At 45.9% G+C, this 18,696-nt stretch overlaps 1 protein-coding gene across 1 annotated transcript in view; it reads right to left on the bottom strand.

The window, feature by feature from the left end:
• Nucleotides 1–9,380: 9,380 nt before the first annotated feature.
• ITIH6 (inter-alpha-trypsin inhibitor heavy chain family member 6) overlaps nucleotides 9,381–18,696 on the bottom strand; it is a 40,424-nt gene continuing 31,108 nt past the window's right edge. Inside the window, exons 8-13 of the mRNA XM_037994919.2 lie at nucleotides 16,415–18,448; nucleotides 14,509–14,601; nucleotides 13,434–13,469; nucleotides 13,155–13,268; nucleotides 10,490–10,867; nucleotides 9,381–9,592 (exon numbers count right to left, since the gene is read on the bottom strand). Coding sequence (XP_037850847.2) covers nucleotides 9,381–9,592; nucleotides 10,490–10,867; nucleotides 13,155–13,268; nucleotides 13,434–13,469; nucleotides 14,509–14,601; nucleotides 16,415–18,448 — 2,867 coding nt within the window. The remainder of the gene's footprint in view (nucleotides 9,593–10,489; nucleotides 10,868–13,154; nucleotides 13,269–13,433; nucleotides 13,470–14,508; nucleotides 14,602–16,414; nucleotides 18,449–18,696) is intronic.

Here is an 18,696-nt window from a genome sequence, read left to right as displayed (position 1 = left end):
ATCTCCCTCTGTCGCCCAGGCTGGAGTGCAGTGGCGTGATCTCGGCTCACTGCAAGCTCCGCCTCCTGGATTCATGCCATTCTCCTGTCTCAGCCTTCGGAGTAGCTGGGATTACAGGCGCCCGCCACCTCGCCCGGCTAGTTTTTTGTATTTTTTTTAGTAGAGATGAGGTTTCACTGTGTTAGCCAGGATGGTCTCGATCTCCTGACCTCGTGATCCGCCCGTCTCGGCCTCCTAAAGTGCTGGGATTACAGGCTTGAGCCACCACGCCCAGCCTCTTCTCTCTTTTCTTCCTTATTAGTCTTGCTAGCAGTCTATCAATTTTGTTGATCTTTCCAAAAAACCGGCTCCTGGATTCATTGATTTTTTGGAGGGATTTTTGTGTCTCTATCTCCTTCAGTTCTGCTCTGATCTTAGTTATTTCTTGCCTTCTGCTAGCTTTTGAATGTGTTTGCTCTTGCTTCTCTAGTTCTTTTAACTGTGATGTTAGAGTGTCAATTTTAGATCTTTCCAGCTTTCTCTTGTGGGTATTTAGTGTTGTATTTTCCCTCTACACACTGCTTTAAGTGTGTCCCAGAGATTCTGGTATGTTGTATCTTTGTTCTCATTGGTTTCAAAGAACATCTTTATTTCTGCCTTCATTTCGTTATGTACCCAGTAGTCATTCAGGAGCAGGTTGTTCAGTTTCCATGTAGTTGAGCGGTTTTGATTGAGTTTCTTAGTCCTGAGTTCTAGTTTGATTGCGCTGTGGTCTGAGAGATAGTTTGTTATAATTTCTGTTCTTGTACATTTGCTGAGGAGTGCTTTACTTCCAATTATGTGGTCAATTTTGGAATAAGTGTGATGTGGTGCTGAGAAGAATGTATATTCTGTTGATTTGGGGTGGAGAGTTCTGTAGAAGTCTATTAGGTCTGCTTGGTGCAGAGATGAGTTCAATTCCTGGATATCCTTGTTAACTTTCTGTCTCGTTGATCTGTCTAATGTTGACAGTGGGGTGTTGAAGTCTCCCGTTATTATTTTATGGGAGTCTAAGTCTCTTGGTAAGTCTCTAAGGACTTGCTTTATGAATCTGGGTGCTCCTGTATTGGGTGCATATATATTTAGGATAGTTAGCTCTTCCTGTTGAATTGATCCCTTTACCATTATGTAATGGCCTTCTTTGTCTCTTTTGATCTTTGATGGTTTAAAGTCTGTTTTATCAGAGAGTAGGATTGCAACCGCTGCTTTTCTTTGTTTTTCATTTTCTTTGTAGATCTTCCCCCACCCTTTATTTTGAGCCTATGTGTGTCTCTGCATGTGAGATGGGTCTCCTGAATACAGCAAACTGGTGGGTCTTTACTCTGTATCCAATTTGCCAGTCTGTGTCTTTTAATTGGAGCATTTAGTCCATTTACATTTAAGGTTAATATTGTTATGTGTGAACTTGATCCTGTCATTATGATATTAACTGGTTATTTTGTTCGCTAGTTGATGCAGTTTCTTCCTAGCATTGATGGACTTTACATTTTGACATGTTTTTGCAATGGCTGGTACCTGTTGTTCCTTTCCATGTTTAGCGCTTCCTTCAGGATCTCTTGTAGGGCAGGCGTGGTGATGACCAAATCTCTAAGCATTTGCTTGTCTGTAAAGGATCTTATTTCTCTTTCACTTATGAAACTTAGTTTGGCTGGATATGAAATTCTGGGTTGAAAATTCTTTTCTTTAAGAATGTTGAATATTGGCCCCCACTCTCTTCTGGCTTGTAGAGTTTCTGCCGAGAGATCTGCTGTTAGTCTGATGGGCTACCCTTTGTGGGTAACCCGACCTTTCTCTCTGGCTGCCCTTAACAGTTTTTCCTTCATTTCAACTTTGGTGAATCTGATAATTATGTGTCTTGGAGTTGCTCTTCTTGAGGAGTATCTTTGCAGCATTCTCTGTATTTCCTGAATTTGAATGTTGGCCTGCCTTACTAGGTTGGGGAAGTTCTCCTGGATGATATCCTGCAGAGTGTTTTCCAACTTGTTTCCATTTTCCCCGTCACTTTCAGGCACCCCAATCAGACATAGATTTGGTCTTTTCACATAATCCCATACTTCTTGCAGGCTTTGTTCATTTCTTTTTCCTATTTTTTCTTTAGACTTTTCTTCTCACTTCATTTCATTCATTTGATCCTCAATCACTGATACTCTTTCTTCCAGTTGATTGAGTCGGTTACTGAAGCTTGTACATTTGTCACATATTTCTCGTGTCATGGTTTTTCTCTCTGTCAGTTTGTTTATGACCTTCTCTGCATTGATTATTCTTGTTATCCATTCTTCCATTTTTTTCCCCAAGAGTTTTAGTTTCTTTGCACTGGGTATGTAATTCTTCCTTTAGCTTTGAGAAGTTTGATGGACTGAAGCCTTCTTCTCTCAACTCGTGAAAGTCATTCTCCGTCCAGCTTTGATCCGTTGCTGGCAATGAGCTGCGTTCCTTTGGAGGGGGAGATGCGTTCTTTTTTTTTTTTTTTTTTTTGAATTTCCAGCTTTTCTGCCCTGCTTTTTCCCCATCTTTGTGGTTTTATCTGCCTTTGGTCTTTGATGATGGTGACGTACTGATGGGGTTTTGGTGTGGGTGTCTTTCCTGTTTGTTAGTTTTCCTTCTAACAGTCAGGACCCTCAGCTGTAGGTCTGTTGGAGATTGCTTGAGGTCCACTCCAGACCCTGTTTGCCTGGGTATCAGCAGCAGAGGCTGCAGAAGATAGAGTATTGCTGAACAGCAAGTGTACCTCTCTGATTCTTGCTTTGGAAGCTTCGTCTCAGGGGTGTACCCCACCGTGTGAGGTGAGGGGTGTCAGTCTGCCCCTAGTGGGGGATGTCTCCCAGTTAGGCTACTCAGGGGTCAGGGACCCACTTAAGCAGACAGTCTGTCTGTTCTCAGATCTCAACCTCCGTGTTGGGAGATCCACTGCTCTCTTCAAAGCTGTCAGACAGGGTCGTCTGCATCTGCAGAGGTTTCTGCTGCCTTTCTTTTGTTTAGCTGTGCCCTGCCCCCAGAGGTGGAGTCTACAGAGCCAGGCAGGCCTCCTTGAGCTGCTGTGGGCTCCACCCAGTTCGAGCTTCCCAGTGGCTTTGTTTACCTACTTAAGCCTCAGCAATGGTGGGCGCCCCTCCCCCAGCCTCGCTGCTGCCTTGCCCTTAGATCGCAGACTGCTGTGCTAGCAATGAGGGAGGCTCCGCGAGCATGGGAATCACCCGGCCAGGTGTGGGATATAATCTCCTGGTGTGCTGTTTGGTAAGACCCTTGGTAAAGCGTAGTATTGGGGTGGGAGTTACCCGATTTTCCAGGTGTTGTGTGTCTCAGTTCCCCTGGCTAGGAAAAGGGATTCCCTTTCCCCTTGCACTTCCCAGGTGAGGCGATGCCTCGCCCTGCTTCAGCTCTCACTGGTCGGGCTGCAGCAGCTGACCAGCACCGATTGTCCGGCACTCCCTAGTGAGATGAACCTGGTACCTCAGTTGAAAATGCAGAAATCACCCGTCTTCTGTGTTGCTGCCTCTGGGAGCTGGAGACTGGAGCTGTTCCTATTCGGCCATCTTGCTCTGCCCCCTCAGTCTTCTCTTTTTTCTCCTTCCTGTCTTCCTTTTAGTGAAGATGATTTTCCATAATGATGTGATTTAGTCTCTTGCACTTTTATTTTTTGTGTGTCTGTTGTGTGTTTTTCAGTTTGTGGTTACCATGAGGCTTTCAAATACTTTCTTATAATCCATTATTTTAAGCTGATAACAACACTGTTTGCACAAACAAACAGGCATAAAGAAAATTATTAAAGACTTTATGCCTTAACTTCATCTCCTTATTTTCTAATTTTTTGTTGTTACTATTTAGGTCCTATTGTACTATGTCTTGGAAAGTTGTTATAGTTAGTATTTTTGATGCGTTCATCATTTAGTCTTTCTACTTAGGATAAGAGTAGTTTACACACCACAGTTACAGTGTTATATTCTGTGTTTTTCTGTGTACCTTCAGGTGATTATTTATCCCTCAGTCACATCCTTGTCTTTCTGATTGAAGTACTCCTGTTAGCACTTCTTGTAGGACGTGTCTGGTATTGATGAAATCCTTCGGCTTTTGTTTGTCTGGGAAAGTCTTTATTTCTCCTACATGTTTGAAGGTTGTTTTCATGAGATTTACTTTTCTAGGGTAAAAGTATTTTTCCTTTCGCATTTTAAATATGCCATGCCACTCTCTCTTGGCCTTTATGGTTTCCACTGAAAAGTCTGTTGTCAGACACATTGGAGATTCATCATCTGTTATTTGTTTCACTGCTTTTAGGATGCTTTCTTTAACCTTGACCTTTGGGAATTTGATTATTAAATACCTTGCTGTAGTATTCTTTGGGTGAAATCTGCTTGGTGTTCTATAACCTTTTTGTACTTGAATGTTGATATCTTTTTCTAGGTTTGGGAAGTTCTCTGTTATTATCCCTTTGAATAAACTTTCTACCCCTATCTCTTTCTCTACCTCCTCTTTAAGGCTAATAACTCTTAGATTTGCCCTATAGAGGCTATTTTCTAGATCCTCCAGGCATGCTTCATTGTTTTTTATTCTTTTTTCTTTTGTCTCTGTCTGTGAATTTTCAAATAGCTTGTCTTAAAGCTCATTAATTCTGTCTTCTGCTTGATCATTTCTGCTATTAAAAGACTCCGATGCATTCTTCAGTATATCAATTGCATTTTCAGTCCCAGAATTTGTTTCAGTCTTTTAAATTATTTCAATCTCTTAGAATTCTGAATTCCTTCTTTGTGTTAGCTTGAATTTCTTTGAGTTTCCTTAACACAGATATTTTGAATTCTCTTTGATATCGCATTTCTTTAATATGTGAAAGGTCACATATCTCTATTTCTCCAGGATTGGTCCCTGGTGCCTTATTTAGTTCATTTGGTGAGGTCATGCTTTTCTCGATGGTCTTGAGACTTGTGAATGTTCACCTGTGTTTGGGCTTTGAAGAGTTAGGTATTTAGTTTAGTCTTCACTGTCTGGGCCTGTTTGTACCCATCCTTCTTGGGAAGGCTTTCCAGATATTAGAAAAGACTTGGATGTTGTGATCTAAGCTGTATCTGCATTAGGGGCAACCAAAGTCCAGTAATTCTGTGGTTCTTGCAGACTTGTAGAAGTATTATCTTGATGGTCTTGGACAAGATCTGGAAGAATACTTTGGATTTCTAGGCAGAGACTCTTTTTTCTTTTCTCTGTCTTTCTCCGAAACAAACAAGTCTTTCTGTTATGAGCCACCGGGAATTCTGGGTGGAGTGAAACAAGCACTTCTGTGGCCACCACTATTAAAACTGCACTGTGTCAGACTTGAAGCCAGCACAGCACTGGGCCTCACCCAAGTCTTGGCATAACCACTCTCTGGCTACCACCTATGTTTGCTCAAGACCCTGGGGCTCTATAATCAGCTGGTGGCAAAGTCAGTCAGGCTTATGTCCTTCCCTTCAGGGCAGTGAGGTCCCTCAGGCCCTGAGCAGGTCCAGAGATGTCACCCAGGTACCAGGTACTGAAGTCAAAAACCTTAGAAATCTACCTGGCTTTCTATTGTACTGTAACTAAGATGATCCTCAATCCATAAGACACAGTCCTTCCCAATCTTCCCTCACTTTTCTAAAGGGAGAGGAGCCTTGCCCCATGCCCACTGCCACCACAGGCTCACAGGGAGTACTGCCAGGCTACCAGTGATGTTCCCTTAAGAATCAAGGGTTCTTCAGTCAGCTTGTGTTGGATATTGCCTGGCCTAGGACTCACCATTTGGGGCAGTGGGCTCCCCTCTGGTCTAAGGCAGGTCCAGAATTGCCATCCAAGATCCAATACCTGGAATTGGTAACCCTAAGAGACCTCTTCGTGCTCTACCCTGCAAGGTTGAGCTGGTACCCCTAAGGTGCAAGACAAAGTCCCCTTTACTTTTCCTTCCACTTTAGTGGAAGGAGTCTTGCCTCATAGCCATCACAGCTGGGAATGTGTTGAGTCGCATCTGAAGCCAGCAAGTTTCAGAGTCTCACCCAAGGCTCTTGACATGGTACCTGGATATCACTGTTAGTTATACAGGGACCAAGGGCTCTTCAGTTAGCAGGCAAGGAATCCTGCCACAACTGGGTCTTTCCCTTCAATGCAGCAGATTCCCTTCTGGCCCAGGGTGTGTCTAGAAATGTTGTCTGGGAACTGGGGCCTAGAAAGGGGGCCTCACAACTCTGACCAGTACCCTGTCCCATTGTAGCTTAGGTGGTATCCAAGATGCAAGACAAAGTCCTCCCCACTCTTCCCTCTTCTCTCCTCAAGTGGAAGGAAGAAGTCCCTTTTGGAGCTGTCAGCTGTGCAGCCTGGGGTTAGGGGAAGTGTTGTACCAGTACTCCTTTTGCCACCCTGCCTAATGTCTCTGTTGGTTGAATGCCCTCCCCTCCCCAGTCCACTGTCTCAGAGCCCAGTTTAGCACTAGGACTTGCTTAGGAGTTGCAGTCCTTGTGTCCTAGACTGCCTTTCCTGTTTACTTGGGGCCCCAAAACACTTTGGCCCAAGGTGGTGTGTCTTGTGGGAATTCAAATTTCAACTGCTGGGATGGGCAATTCCCCTCTGGCTAGGGCTGGTTTATGTGTTCCCTGTGCATGCAGGCGTCAGCTGAGTTCGTTATTTTGCTTTCTGCTATGACAGGGCAGCACTGAGTTCAATGCCTCACTTCAATTGCTGTGCTTTCCCTCTCCCAAGTAGTCAGATTCTCTCTCCACACCCCTCAGCCACTGCTAGGAGATGGGGAGGTGGTGTTGGTGAGTCAAGACTGTTTTTCCTACCTCTTCAGTGCCTCTTTCAGTGATATGAAGTTTAAGACCAGGTACTGTGAGTGCTCACCTGATTTTTTGTTCTTATGAAGCTGCTTTTTGTGTGTGGGTAGATAGTCATTTAATTGGTGTCCTTGCAGGGAAGGCGGGGAATGATAGGTGGAGCCTTCTATTCCGCCATCTTACACTGTCTCCCTCTGTGTTCTTTTGTCTGGGTGTCTCTGAGGCTCTGTATTCCAGGGTCTGTGTATTCATAAATCTGCATATGCCTCTTTCCATATGCCCTGTGTTAGTGAGTCCCCGAGTCTGTGCATTTCTGGAACTTTGCTTTCCATGTCTGTGTCTCTGTATTTCTGTATCCTCTTCTCCATCTATTTTCCCCAGCTTTTGTCAATATCTCTGTATTATTGTTTCTTTATGTTACTGTGGTTGTGTTTTAAGTTGTTCTGTGATTCAGTCCCTCTCTTTTTCAGTTCCTGTGTCTCTTTCTCTGGGTTCCCATGGCTGTTGACATTTCTATGAGTCTGTTTGTCAGCATGTCTTTCTGTATCTGTTTCTCTTTCTGTGTCACTCTGCCCCTGGTTTTGTTTTGGCCTGGCTCACCTCCTCTGTGTTCCTGCCTCTCTGTTTGCATCTGGTGTCTGATTCCACATCTTTTTATCTTTAAGCCACTATCTCTGTGTACCTGGGTCTGATTCCCTGTTCCCATGCTTTCTGTTGTGGCTGTGGTTGTCGATTTGTGTGTAACTTTTTCTGGTGTTGCCAGGTGCATTTTGGTTCTGTGACTTTGCATCCTTGCTTCTCTGGATATACTTCTTTGTCACATGTTTATGCCCATTTGCAGATATTCTGTCTGTCTGATCTATGTGTTTAGGTTTCCTTGTTCCTGTTTCTATCTTACTAGACATGCCCCTGTGTTTCTGTCTGTGTCTAGCCTGTGTCCATATGACTGTGTTTGTGGGCTCACATCCCTATAGCTACTTGTTCTGGGTTCTCTGTCTCTGAATTCCCAATGTCTGTCTCACTATGTCACAATGTCCCCATTTTACCTGGGTCTGCATCATGCCTGTCCTTATGTCTCTGTCCTGAACCTTATCTCTTTTCTTGTAACTGTTCAAGTGTCTGAGTCTCCATGTCTTTATCTGTGGATCTGTGTACATATGAGTCTGTGTTCCTGTCTCACTCTTAGTGTATCCCTTTGCCTATATCCCTATCTTTGTCACCAAGCCTGGGTCTGTGTAATGTCTCTGTTTCTACATCTTTATATGTCTCTGGCCCTGTGTTTCTGTGTTCTTCTCCTATTCTCTGCCTCATGTCTGCAAATCAGTATGTCAGTGTATCTCTGAGTTTCTACCCCTCTGACCTTGGTGTCTTGGACGGTGGTCCTGTTCCGTGTCTCCCTGGTTACCTATGTCCCCATGTCTCTGTGTGTCTTGATACCTCTGCTTCTGTGTCTGAATCTCTGTGTTTATCTATCTCTTTGTATATAGTTATATATCAGTGTCTTTACATTACTCATTTTGTGTCCTTTTTTACTCTTTGCCTAAGTGACCTTTTTTACTCTTTGCCTCTTTGTAACAGGGACAGTAACTGAAAACCATGAAGAAACAGAGATGCAGCCAGAGAACATCTGTTCCTTTTTCTCTGAATTTATGTCCCTGATGCTGCCACCCTGGCTCCCTCTCCCCATCTTTTTATGTCTCTATACTCCTATGTCCATGTTTGTTTTGTGATTCCTGTGTTTCCATAAGTTTATCTGTCCCTCTATTCTCCATCCATATCTGTGTCCTTGTAACAGTTTTTCTGGGTGTGATCCTGTGTCTTTGGTTGTGAGTATGTATATATGTCTGTCTATTGCTATGTTATGGGATCCTTTTTTGTTAATTAATTCATTCTTTTTTTTTTTTTTTTTTTTTTTTTGAGACGGAGTCTCGCTCTGTCGCCCAGGCTGGAGTGCAGTGGCGCAATCTCGGCTCACTTTTTAACGAATATTTACTAAGCACCTATTATGTGAGAGGCACTGGGGTTACATAGATGATTCAGAAAATGTCCTTGCCCTCAAAGAGCTCACAGTCTAAGTCAGGGATCCAGACAAGTAAACAGATGATTACTACACAGTATAAGTGCTGTGAGCGTGGAGGGGTGGGGGTGGGCTATAAGAACCCAGAGGACAGGACCAAACTCAATCTAGGGCAGGCATCAGGAAAGGCCTCCTAGAAGAGGTAACAACAAGGACTTGAAGGATGAATTACATTCACCTACAGGAACAAAGGAAGAGTGTCTCATGCAGAAGGAAAAACACATGCAATGGTCCAGTGGTAGGAGTGAGCACGGTTTGTTAGGGAAACTCTGAGAACCTCAAATATGCCATAGGAATCAGGGAAAGGACAATGAAGATTCAGGAGTCCCTGACTCTATGTCTCTGCATGCCTATGTATTTTTACACGCTGGTATATGTGTTCCTTAGAACATGCGTGAGTCTGTGTGTCCCTGTGTGTGCTTCCATGTCCTTGGGTCTCTGTCCCTGGCTCACCCCATGCCCTGGTTTCCAGATCTCCCAAATTCAGGTCTCCTGGCTCTGGAATTCAGAAGCCATCACAGGACATAGGAGAGGTAGGGGTGGCCCAGAAGCAGCTCTACATGAGAGCGCTTCACCAGCCAGCAGGAAGCCCAGCGGGGCAGCAGCCTTGGTGAGTCCTTCAGCAGCCTCTTGCCTAGAATCACAGGCACATCTGGGCCATGGTGCCTTCGTAAGCATGGCCCCATAGGTCCTGTCACCAGTCGGATGTCTGCATGCTGGAACTGCCCTGAGGAAGAGAGATGCAGTGCTAGTCAGGGAGGTGGCCTGAGTCCCTGCTCAGAGATCTGCAAGGAAGCTCAGCAGGAAATCCAGAGGGATTTAAAGGAGGGAGAAGGAGGGGCAGCAAAGGACCAGAGGAGGGAAGAGGCTGGGCATTGTGGGAACTGTGCAGGAGCCGGATGGGGCTGGAGTGTAATATGGAAGTAGGGAGCCAAAGGGGATGAGATGGCAGAGAAAGGGGGACAGCCAGGCTTGGAGGAGAAGACAGGGAAGATTAGAAAGGAGACAAGAGGAGGGAGGAGACCTAGAGGAGGTAAAAATATCTGTTCAACCCACTGTCACTCTTTGATGTGAGCCTCTGCTTTAGGTTCTGCCAGTGTCTCCTGACCTACAGCCTGGCATTCTGCAACCTCCCTTCATAGCTGTCTCCAGAGGGATCTTTGTAACACCCGGATATGACTGTGTCTCTCTTCTGCTTATAACCCTTCATGGCTCCTCATTGCTTTCAGGATAAAGCCCAATTCCTCATCCTAGCATTCAACTCTGACAACTCAACTCCATTTCCTCCAACTTCTGTTCCTTTCCTCCACTCTTGTTTAGCCTTTCAGACTCAGTGTGGGTGTGTCTACCTCCTCCAGGAGGTCTTTCTTGAGCTCTGAGGCTGGGCAAGTTCCCCCACTCTGGTTTTCTCTAGCTCCCTGGGCAGCTTTCTGTCCAGCAATGATCCCCTCCTGTGTTCAGTATCCATATCTGGGTCTATCCTCTGTCAAGATGAGGAGCTCCCCGAGGGAAGAGCCTGTCTCTGATTCCTCTTCCTGGTTGGGGGTATAGGTGCCTTTCACCCTGACAGAGTCTTTTTGGGGGCTGGTCCTCCCTGGCCCCTCTCAGCCTCAGCTGCACTTACCTATCAGGCCACGGGCTGAGGGGCTGAGGCCTGAGCCATTGGCCACATAGAACCCCAGGTGGGGTAGTTGCAGGGTATTGGGATGTCTGTAGCGGTGCCGGAGGACTAGGAACTCAAGGTAGGGCCCAAGGCGGAGGGTAAGGCGGGCTGCAGCAGCCACATAGAGCTCCAGCTGGGGCCTCTTCAGTAGGGCAGGTCGGTCCCAGGACAGGCGCAAGGTACCCTCACCTCGCAAAGATATAGAACTGCGGCTGATGGTGATAGTGTAGGCCCGGGGTTTGTCTGTAGTGACTGTGATGATCTGGAAGTAGGTGCGAGTCTGGTCCTTGTGGCCCGGCCTTGGTGGTGCGCCAAGCAGCTTCCCACTCACGTGCAGCCCTGGAGGGAGGGGAGTGTGGGCCTGGAGCGGGGGCTTTTGCATGATCGTTTACATGGTCACCCACAGCATGGGCAGATGAAGTAGTGCAGATTTGTAGCTAGAGGGCCAGCTCCTGATAGAGCTACTTTTACCATGGTCCACCTGGCTGCTGCTTCCTGAGCAGTGTGTGGGGTGGGGGCATATAGTATGTGTGCACATGCTTACCCCAGTGTGGTTGTTTGCATATATATGTGTGTTTGCCTCTGAGTGTGTAATGTGTGTGTTTGGTTATGTTCATATGAGTAACTCTGGGCATATCAGTACATCTGCACGTTTGGAGAAGGTGGTATGTTAGAGTGCATATATTTGGTTGTACATTTATGTATGTGCCTCTGGATATGTTGGTATTATATGTCTTTGTGCAATAGTGTATGTTGTGTGTACCTGGTTAAGTGTTGGTGTGTACTGATGTGTATCTGGAGTGTCAGTGTGTGTGCATCTGGATTTGTGTCATTGCTTGGCTTGGTGGGTATTTCTATGCATCAGTGTTTGTCATATAACTAAAGTAACAGAGTGTGTTTGCTGCCTGTTATGTGTTGAATTCCTGGAAATTGGGATTAACCCGGGGGTATTCAGTGCTTGTATGCCCAAGTGTGTTGATGTGCATGCCATTGTGTATATCTGGGCATGTATTGTGTGTCACCATGTGTCTAGGTGCATATTTGCATATTTGTGGGTGGAAGGAGTGTCAAAATATGTACACCACAGTGTGTATGAGGAGTCTTCAAAAAGTTCATGGAAAATGCATTTTATGAAAAACTATGCATGGATTTCAAATTTTTTTGCACCAAAATAAACTAATTTGTTACAACACAGATGAACCAGATCTAGTTTGAAGCATTGAGAAGGACAAGACATCAGTTTGAAAAGAGCGCCTATCAGAGCAGCATGAACTCTGCTAAAATTGAAGGAAGACCAATTTATGGTGAAGCTTGGGTGCAAGAATGGTAAAATTATTGGTGTTTTATGAAAAGTTTATAAGGACAATGTCCTAAAGAAAGCAGCACTTTACAAATGGATAACTCGTTTTAAGAAGGGATGAGACAATGTTGAAGATGAAGAAGCCTGCAGCGGCAGACCATCTACATCAATTTCCGAGGAAAAATTCATCTTGTTCATGCTCTAATTGAAGAGAACTGGCAATTAACAGTGGAAACAACAGCCAACACCATAGACATCTCAGTTGGTTCAGCGTACACAATTCTGACTGAAAAATTAAAGTTGAGTAAACTTTCAACTCGACAGGTGCCACAACCATCAACAGATGCACCCAGATCACCTGCAGACAAGAGCAGAGCTTTCAATGAAAACTTTAAACAAGTGGGATCAAGATCCTAAAGCATTCCCTCAAAGAAGTATAACAGAAGATGAAACGTGGCTTTATTGGTATGATTGGTATGATCCTGAAGACAAAAGCACAATCAAAGCAATGGCTACCAAGAGGTAGAAGTGGTTCAGTCAAAGCAAAAGCAGACTTGTCAAGAGCAAAGGTCATGGCAACTGGTTTTTGGAGATGCTGAAGACATTTTGCTAGTTGACATTCTGGAAGGCCAAAGCATGATAATATCTTCTTATTATGAGAATGTTTTGAGAAAGTTAGCCAAAACTTTAGTAGAAAAATGCCTGGGAAAGCCTCACCAGAGAATTCTTCTCCACCATGACAATGCTTCTGCTCATTTCTCTCATCAAACAAGGGCAATTTTTCAAGAGTTTTGATGGGAAATCATTAGGCATCAACCTTACAGTCCTGATTTGGCTCCTTCTGACTTATTTTTGCTTCCTGATCTTAAACAATCTTTAAAGGGCACCTAGTTTTCTTCATTTTTAAATAATGTATAAAATACTACATTAACATGGTTAAATTCCCAGGACCCTCAGTTCTTTATGGATGGACTAAATGACTGCTATCCTTGCTTATCTTGTATTCGATGGAGCTTATCTTGAGAAATAATGTTTATGTTTTTAATTTTTTATCATTTAATTCCATTGTACCACAAACTTTTTGAAGTTCCATCATATTTGTGTGAGTTTACTCTATGCCCTTTTGTGTGTTTATCTGTGAGTATCTTGGTGTTTGAGTGTATTCACGTGTGTTTTCATGTGTGTCTTGGTGTGTTCGTGTGTGTTACCATGTGTTAGTGAGGTGCATTGCTATGTGTCTGGGGTATTAGCCCACAAATGTCTAGGGGTATTGACATGGATATATCCAGCTGTGGTGTATGGGGATGGAGTTCTTAGGGCTCGTACCTGCCTTTGGGTCCTCTATGAGCTGCAGCAAGTCCCCAGGGTGCCCATTCAGTGTGAAGCAGATCTTCTCTTCTGAGTGTGGGATTTGGATCACAAAGTGGGGGTCCCCGTCCACTGCAAGGCAGAAGATACAAGTCTAAAGTTAAAGGAATAAATGGAAGGGAGAGAGGAAGAGAGAGTAGGGAAAGGGAAGAGGTTATGTCTATTTCCCCAGCCCCAGTCCCAGTGCACAAGCTGCCCTGTACTCAAAGAGGGAAGCCATGGGGGTGACTGGCTTACCTGAGGAGGAGAAGGTGAAGATGCTAGGCAATGTGCCTGCAAAGGAGAGAGAGACTGTGTTGGGAAGGGACTAATCTATCACATCCCTAGGAATTCTGGGACCTCCTCCCAGATAAAGGCCAAATTCCTGTGTTCAGCATTTAAGGCTTTTCTGAAATCTAGTCCCTGCCTAGCTCTCCAGTCTTTAGGCTCTAGCCCAACCAAACTATTGTTATCAATGTCCTACCTTCTCTTCCTAGGGACCCTTTACTCCTGTTTTTCCTGCCACCTGGAATGTTTTCCTTTCCCTTAACTACCAAGGATGAATTTCTAGTTATCCTTCAAGGCCAGCCCAAATGCTATTTTCTCTTGCTCTCTGCCTGTGGTAGATAGAATTCTAAGATGGCCCCCAGGATCCCTTGGTGTACACACTCTGTAAAATCCCTAGAGCTGTGAATATCATGAAATATCCTCCCAGAAATAGGTTATTTCATGTGACCCTATTGACCTTATGAAGAGTATATTATCCAGGTGGGCCTGACCTAATCATGTAAGCCCTTAACATTTGCATCTAGAGGTCAGAGACAGAGGTGTCAGAGAAATTTAAAATGTGAGAAGGGTTTGGCATTAGGGGAATGCTCCATGGCTGCCTTTGAAGATGGAGGGGGACTACATGGCAAGGAATGCAGGAGATTTTTAGGTACTGAGAGTGGCCCCAGGTAACCTCTAGCAGCTGACAGTGATCCTCCAGCCAACAGCCAGCAAGTAAACAGGGACCTCAGTCCCAGGAACACAAATAACTAAATTCTGCTAACAAAGTGAATGAGTGTGGAAGAGGTTGAGAGCTCAGTGTGACAGACACCTTGATTTCAGTCTTGTGAGACCCTGAACAGAGAATCTAACTAAGCTATTTCTAGACTACTGACTTACAGAACTGTGAGATTATTAATTGGTGTTGTTTTAAGCCACTAAATGTTACACAACAATAGAAAACTAATACATTACCTCCCTCTGGGCTCCCACAATGTCAATAAGAATTCTAATGGAATGGAAATGAAGGCCCAGGGGATCTTTGTCAGGGGAGCTCCTTGCTCACCTTTTGCTAACCCCACAGAACTTCCTTGAGATTCCATGCTGCCTCCAGCTCCTCCCAGGATCTCCTCAGAATTGCCATCCCAGTTTGGACTTCCTGCCAAGCACAAAAGAAATAAGAAAACTCTTCAAATTCCCAGGGCAAAAGCTCACAATCCTCTGACAAGGAGAGCCCTCACTGGCTCTGCAGGCTGACCTGCCCATCTCCAGGACTGGGACCTTATGTTCTCCACAGCCTCTTAATCTTTCAAGCTCAGATATGTTCAAAGTTCTTCCTTATAGCATTTGTACATTCATTTGTCCATTCATTCATTCAGGCATTGCTTAGGTATCAGGTATATGGTGGTGAAAACTAGAGACATAGTTTCTGACCTGGTGAAGCTCATAATTTAGTAGGGGGTGGCAGACATGAATGAAATCATAATTTATCACAAATGGTGATAAATGTTATTAGAAAAAAATAATGGGGTGACCGAAGGAGTTAAACAGAGACCTGAAGTAGCCTGCTTGGGGGAGGGTGGGTAAGGAGATCTGAGCTGATATCTAAGGCATGAGCTGGAGTTTGAAGGGTAATGGAAGGGATGAGGGCAGCAGGAAGGGGTAGGACAAAGCTGGTCAGGTGATTATGAAGCAGAGAGAGTAGCTTGAAAAAAGTCCCTGGGTGAAGATGGGGTAGGGTGTTCATTGGAGGAGCAAAGTAGAGACCAGTGGGGCTGGAGTTCAGAGAATGGGTGGGAGACGGTGAGGTCATAGAGGAATGGGGGTAGGGAGCAGATCACACAGAGCCTGTTGGCCATGAAGAGGACTTTTAACTTCATTCTAAGTATGATGGGAAACCCTTGAGGGATTTTAAGTAGGGAAAGGGCATGACATGATTTGTGTCTTTAAAGGATCCCTTTGGCTGCTGGGAGAGATTGGCCTGTAGCAGGACAGGAGAGGAAGCAGGGAAACCAGTGAGGAGGCTGGAACAGTTTTCTAGGTGAGACACAATGGTGGTTTGCTGTAGCACAGTGACATTTGGGGTGGTGGGAAGTGGATGGATTTGGTAAATATATTAGAGGTAGCATTGTCAATAACTGAGGGTGGATAGGATATTGGAGGGGTGTCTGAGGAGAGAGGCATGTAGAGGATGTCATACCCAAATTTGCATCCCTGTGATTTAGGCACCCTCAATGTGTTCTAATCCTGCCCTATAAGGTCACCTAGGAAATGTCACTCCTTCTCTTAGGAAGGCAGGATACTGGAGTGGTGAATCACATTCATTCTGTGACCAGATTGTATGAGTTCAACTCTCTGACTAGCTGTGTGACATTGAGAAATTTATTTTACCTCTCTGCGCTTCATTCTCCCTATGTGTAAAATGAAGATGTCAACAGTTTCTTGTGAGGATTAAATGAGGGACAAGTACAATATGCAGAGCAATACTTGTGCATAGGAAGAGCTGACAAATGTTAACTTATTATTTCATAGTTTTTTTGGAAATTAAAGATAATTTTAATTATCTTCCCCAATTCTTCTACCCCTGTCATTAGTCAGGACTATTCACAGAGCACAGAAAAGCCAATAAGACCCACCTTGTCCAATGATGCATTCCTCCCCTGCTTGGGAAGCATCAACAATTCTCTTGTCAAACAAAGCAAATGTCAAAGCTAACCCTTGGCCAATTTGTTTCTGTTCAGCCTTCCCAGCCTCAACACTCCTCCTCTCCCAAGGCCTCTAATTCTGTGCATGTATACTGAGGCCCAGATAAGTTAAGTAACTGGTCCAAAGTCCCAAAGCAAGCAAGCAATCAAGCAAGGAAGCAGTTGTCCCATCACTGGAGTCTACATAAGCCTTGTAGATTCCCAGCTCCTAGTACTGTCCATTCATTTCTCACCCTCATGGCTCGACCTCTCACCCATGGCACTCACCATCTTCATCAGGAGTGAGGAGGGTATAGAAAACTGGTGGGTTCAAGGACTCCACGAACTTGGATTCCACCATTGATTCAGACAGCAGCTGTAGCTCCTCGGGGAGAAGGAGCGGACTTATGGCCTCAGGGAGGATGCTAGAAGGCAGCAAGATTGGCAGGTTTGGAGGGCTGCCTTCTGGTGTAGGCCTGGAGCTGTTGAGTAGGCTCATTGTTGGAACTCCTGGCCTAGATGGTCCCAGAACTTGTCTGGTCCTCTGGGGACCCGGGAGCAGATCATGCTGATGCCAGAACCTTCCAGGGGGCAGAGTGGGAGTAAAAGGCATGGGGAGGGGTTCTCCAAGGACAGAGGTGGTTGTGGTACTGCTGGGACCTGTGGAACTTGAGATTGTATTTGGAAATGTGCTTAGGCTCTCGGGAAGTGGGGGCCTTGGTCTGTCAGGTCTAGGAGGTAGTGGGGTTTGGGGGATATAGGGATTTGGGGTCTCAGGCTTGGAAATTGATATGCTTGTGGAAATTTGGTGTGGTGGGGCACTTGGTTTAAGAGATAATGAGACTTTAGGGGTCTTGGACAACAGGATTCCGGGCCTGGGGTGTGGCATGTTGTTTCGGGTCTTGGGAGCAGGAACCCTAAGTCTGCTGTGTGGTGGGTACTTGGGAACCTGAAGTGTAGAGACTCCAGGTCTTGACTGTGGCAGGCCTTTAGGTGACTGTGATGTGAGTGCCCCAAGATGGGGGTGTGATGGAGCACCAGGTCTGGAATGTAGTGGAGTAACATGTTTCACAGTGTCAGCTTTGGGCGAGGCTGGGATGCCAGGTTTCAGAGGTGAGACTTGTGTCTTGGAGTTCATGGGTAATATATCAAGATTCTGGCGTGATAGAGTGCTGAGCTTCAGAGGCAACAGAGTACCAGAATTTGAGGGCACAAGAACGGTAGGTTTTGTCCTGAGAGTTGCCTGGGCCAAGGTGCCAGAATCCTGTTGTGCTGGAGTTTTGGCCTTTGGGTATGTAGGCGTTGATAGGGTATGAGGGCTCTCTCCCAATGGCTCCAACTCTTTGGAACTTAGCATCTTCTTGGTAGAGGCAGTAGTAGTTGAGGATAAGTAGAACTTTGGTTTCACAGGCCTTGATTTGGGGGAAATGACCTTGGGCACCAAGGCTGGCTGAGCTGTGCTTATCCCTAGGCCATGCCTGCTGCTGGATGAGGGCATTATGGTGTCTGGCCCAGCAGAGGTGGAGGTCTGTCTCCTGGTCTCCTCACTGGCCTCCTTGGGTTGCACCATGACCAGCGAAGTCAGAGGTGTGACAAAGTTGTATTCAAGGGACAGGTTAAGGACTTTGGCAGCCAGCAGGTGGCGAATGGTGGTGTCACGAGCTTGGAAGCGTGCATCCAGCAGCTCTCCAATGGTGACGTAGGCCCAGAGGCGGCGGATGAAGTGGGCCACATTGGGGGCTGGCTCCCCTGGGCAACCAAAGGTCTTCTGGCTGTTGTTGGTGGTCCCTTCACTGTGGCGGGCCACAAGAAGCTGATCCTTGGGGCCACGGGCTGCCAGGTGGATGCCCAGTTCCTGTTTGCCTGGCTGTACCTGTCCTGCCACCACCAGCTCTGAGCCACCAAAGTAATTGGGGAAAACGGCCCAAGGGGAGGCCCCAATCAAGCCACCCAGGTAGTTCAGACGCACATCTGCCAGCAGAGGCATGGAGATCTCCTCATAGAGGCCCTTCAACTGTAGGGCCGCATCAGTGTCCTCATATATGCGTCGGGCTATTCCCCGGTTTTCCAGGGACAGGCGGCGCAGCAGTGTAAAGTCAGCATCATCCCCAAAGGCCAAGGTGAAAAGGGATACCCTGTGGCCTACTGCCTGACGGACATTGGAGAGGATCACACTGGGGGTCGTCACGCCAGCCGTGGGCTCCCCATCTGTCAGGAAGATGATAAGAGGGATCCTTCCCACATTGGGGCCCCTCCCAGGCTCCTGGTTGCTATGGTTCAGCACTGAAGCAGCTGCCAGCAGAGCTGAGTTGATGTCGGTCCCTAATTGGGGAATAGATTGTGAGACCATCTTCTCTGGTCACTTCTACCCCCATTGCAGACAAACTGGGCACCTCACCAACCTCCCAGGCTCGCAGCTCCTTATCTTTGCTCAGGCAGTATCCACTGTTCCTCCTTCCCAACTTCTCCACTCCCACCCAGACTTGCTGAGATCTGACATTGAGGCCCACATGTCCTTGGCTTTTATCACTCTCTGTCTCACACTGTTCTTTGTCTGTTTCCTTGGTGGT

The sequence above is a fragment of the Chlorocebus sabaeus genome, chromosome X (assembly GCF_047675955.1).
Source record: "Chlorocebus sabaeus isolate Y175 chromosome X, mChlSab1.0.hap1, whole genome shotgun sequence".
Lineage (NCBI taxonomy): Eukaryota > Metazoa > Chordata > Mammalia > Primates > Cercopithecidae > Chlorocebus > Chlorocebus sabaeus.
Note: the sequence above shows the minus strand (reverse complement) of the source record. Positions and strands in the feature narration are given on the sequence as shown.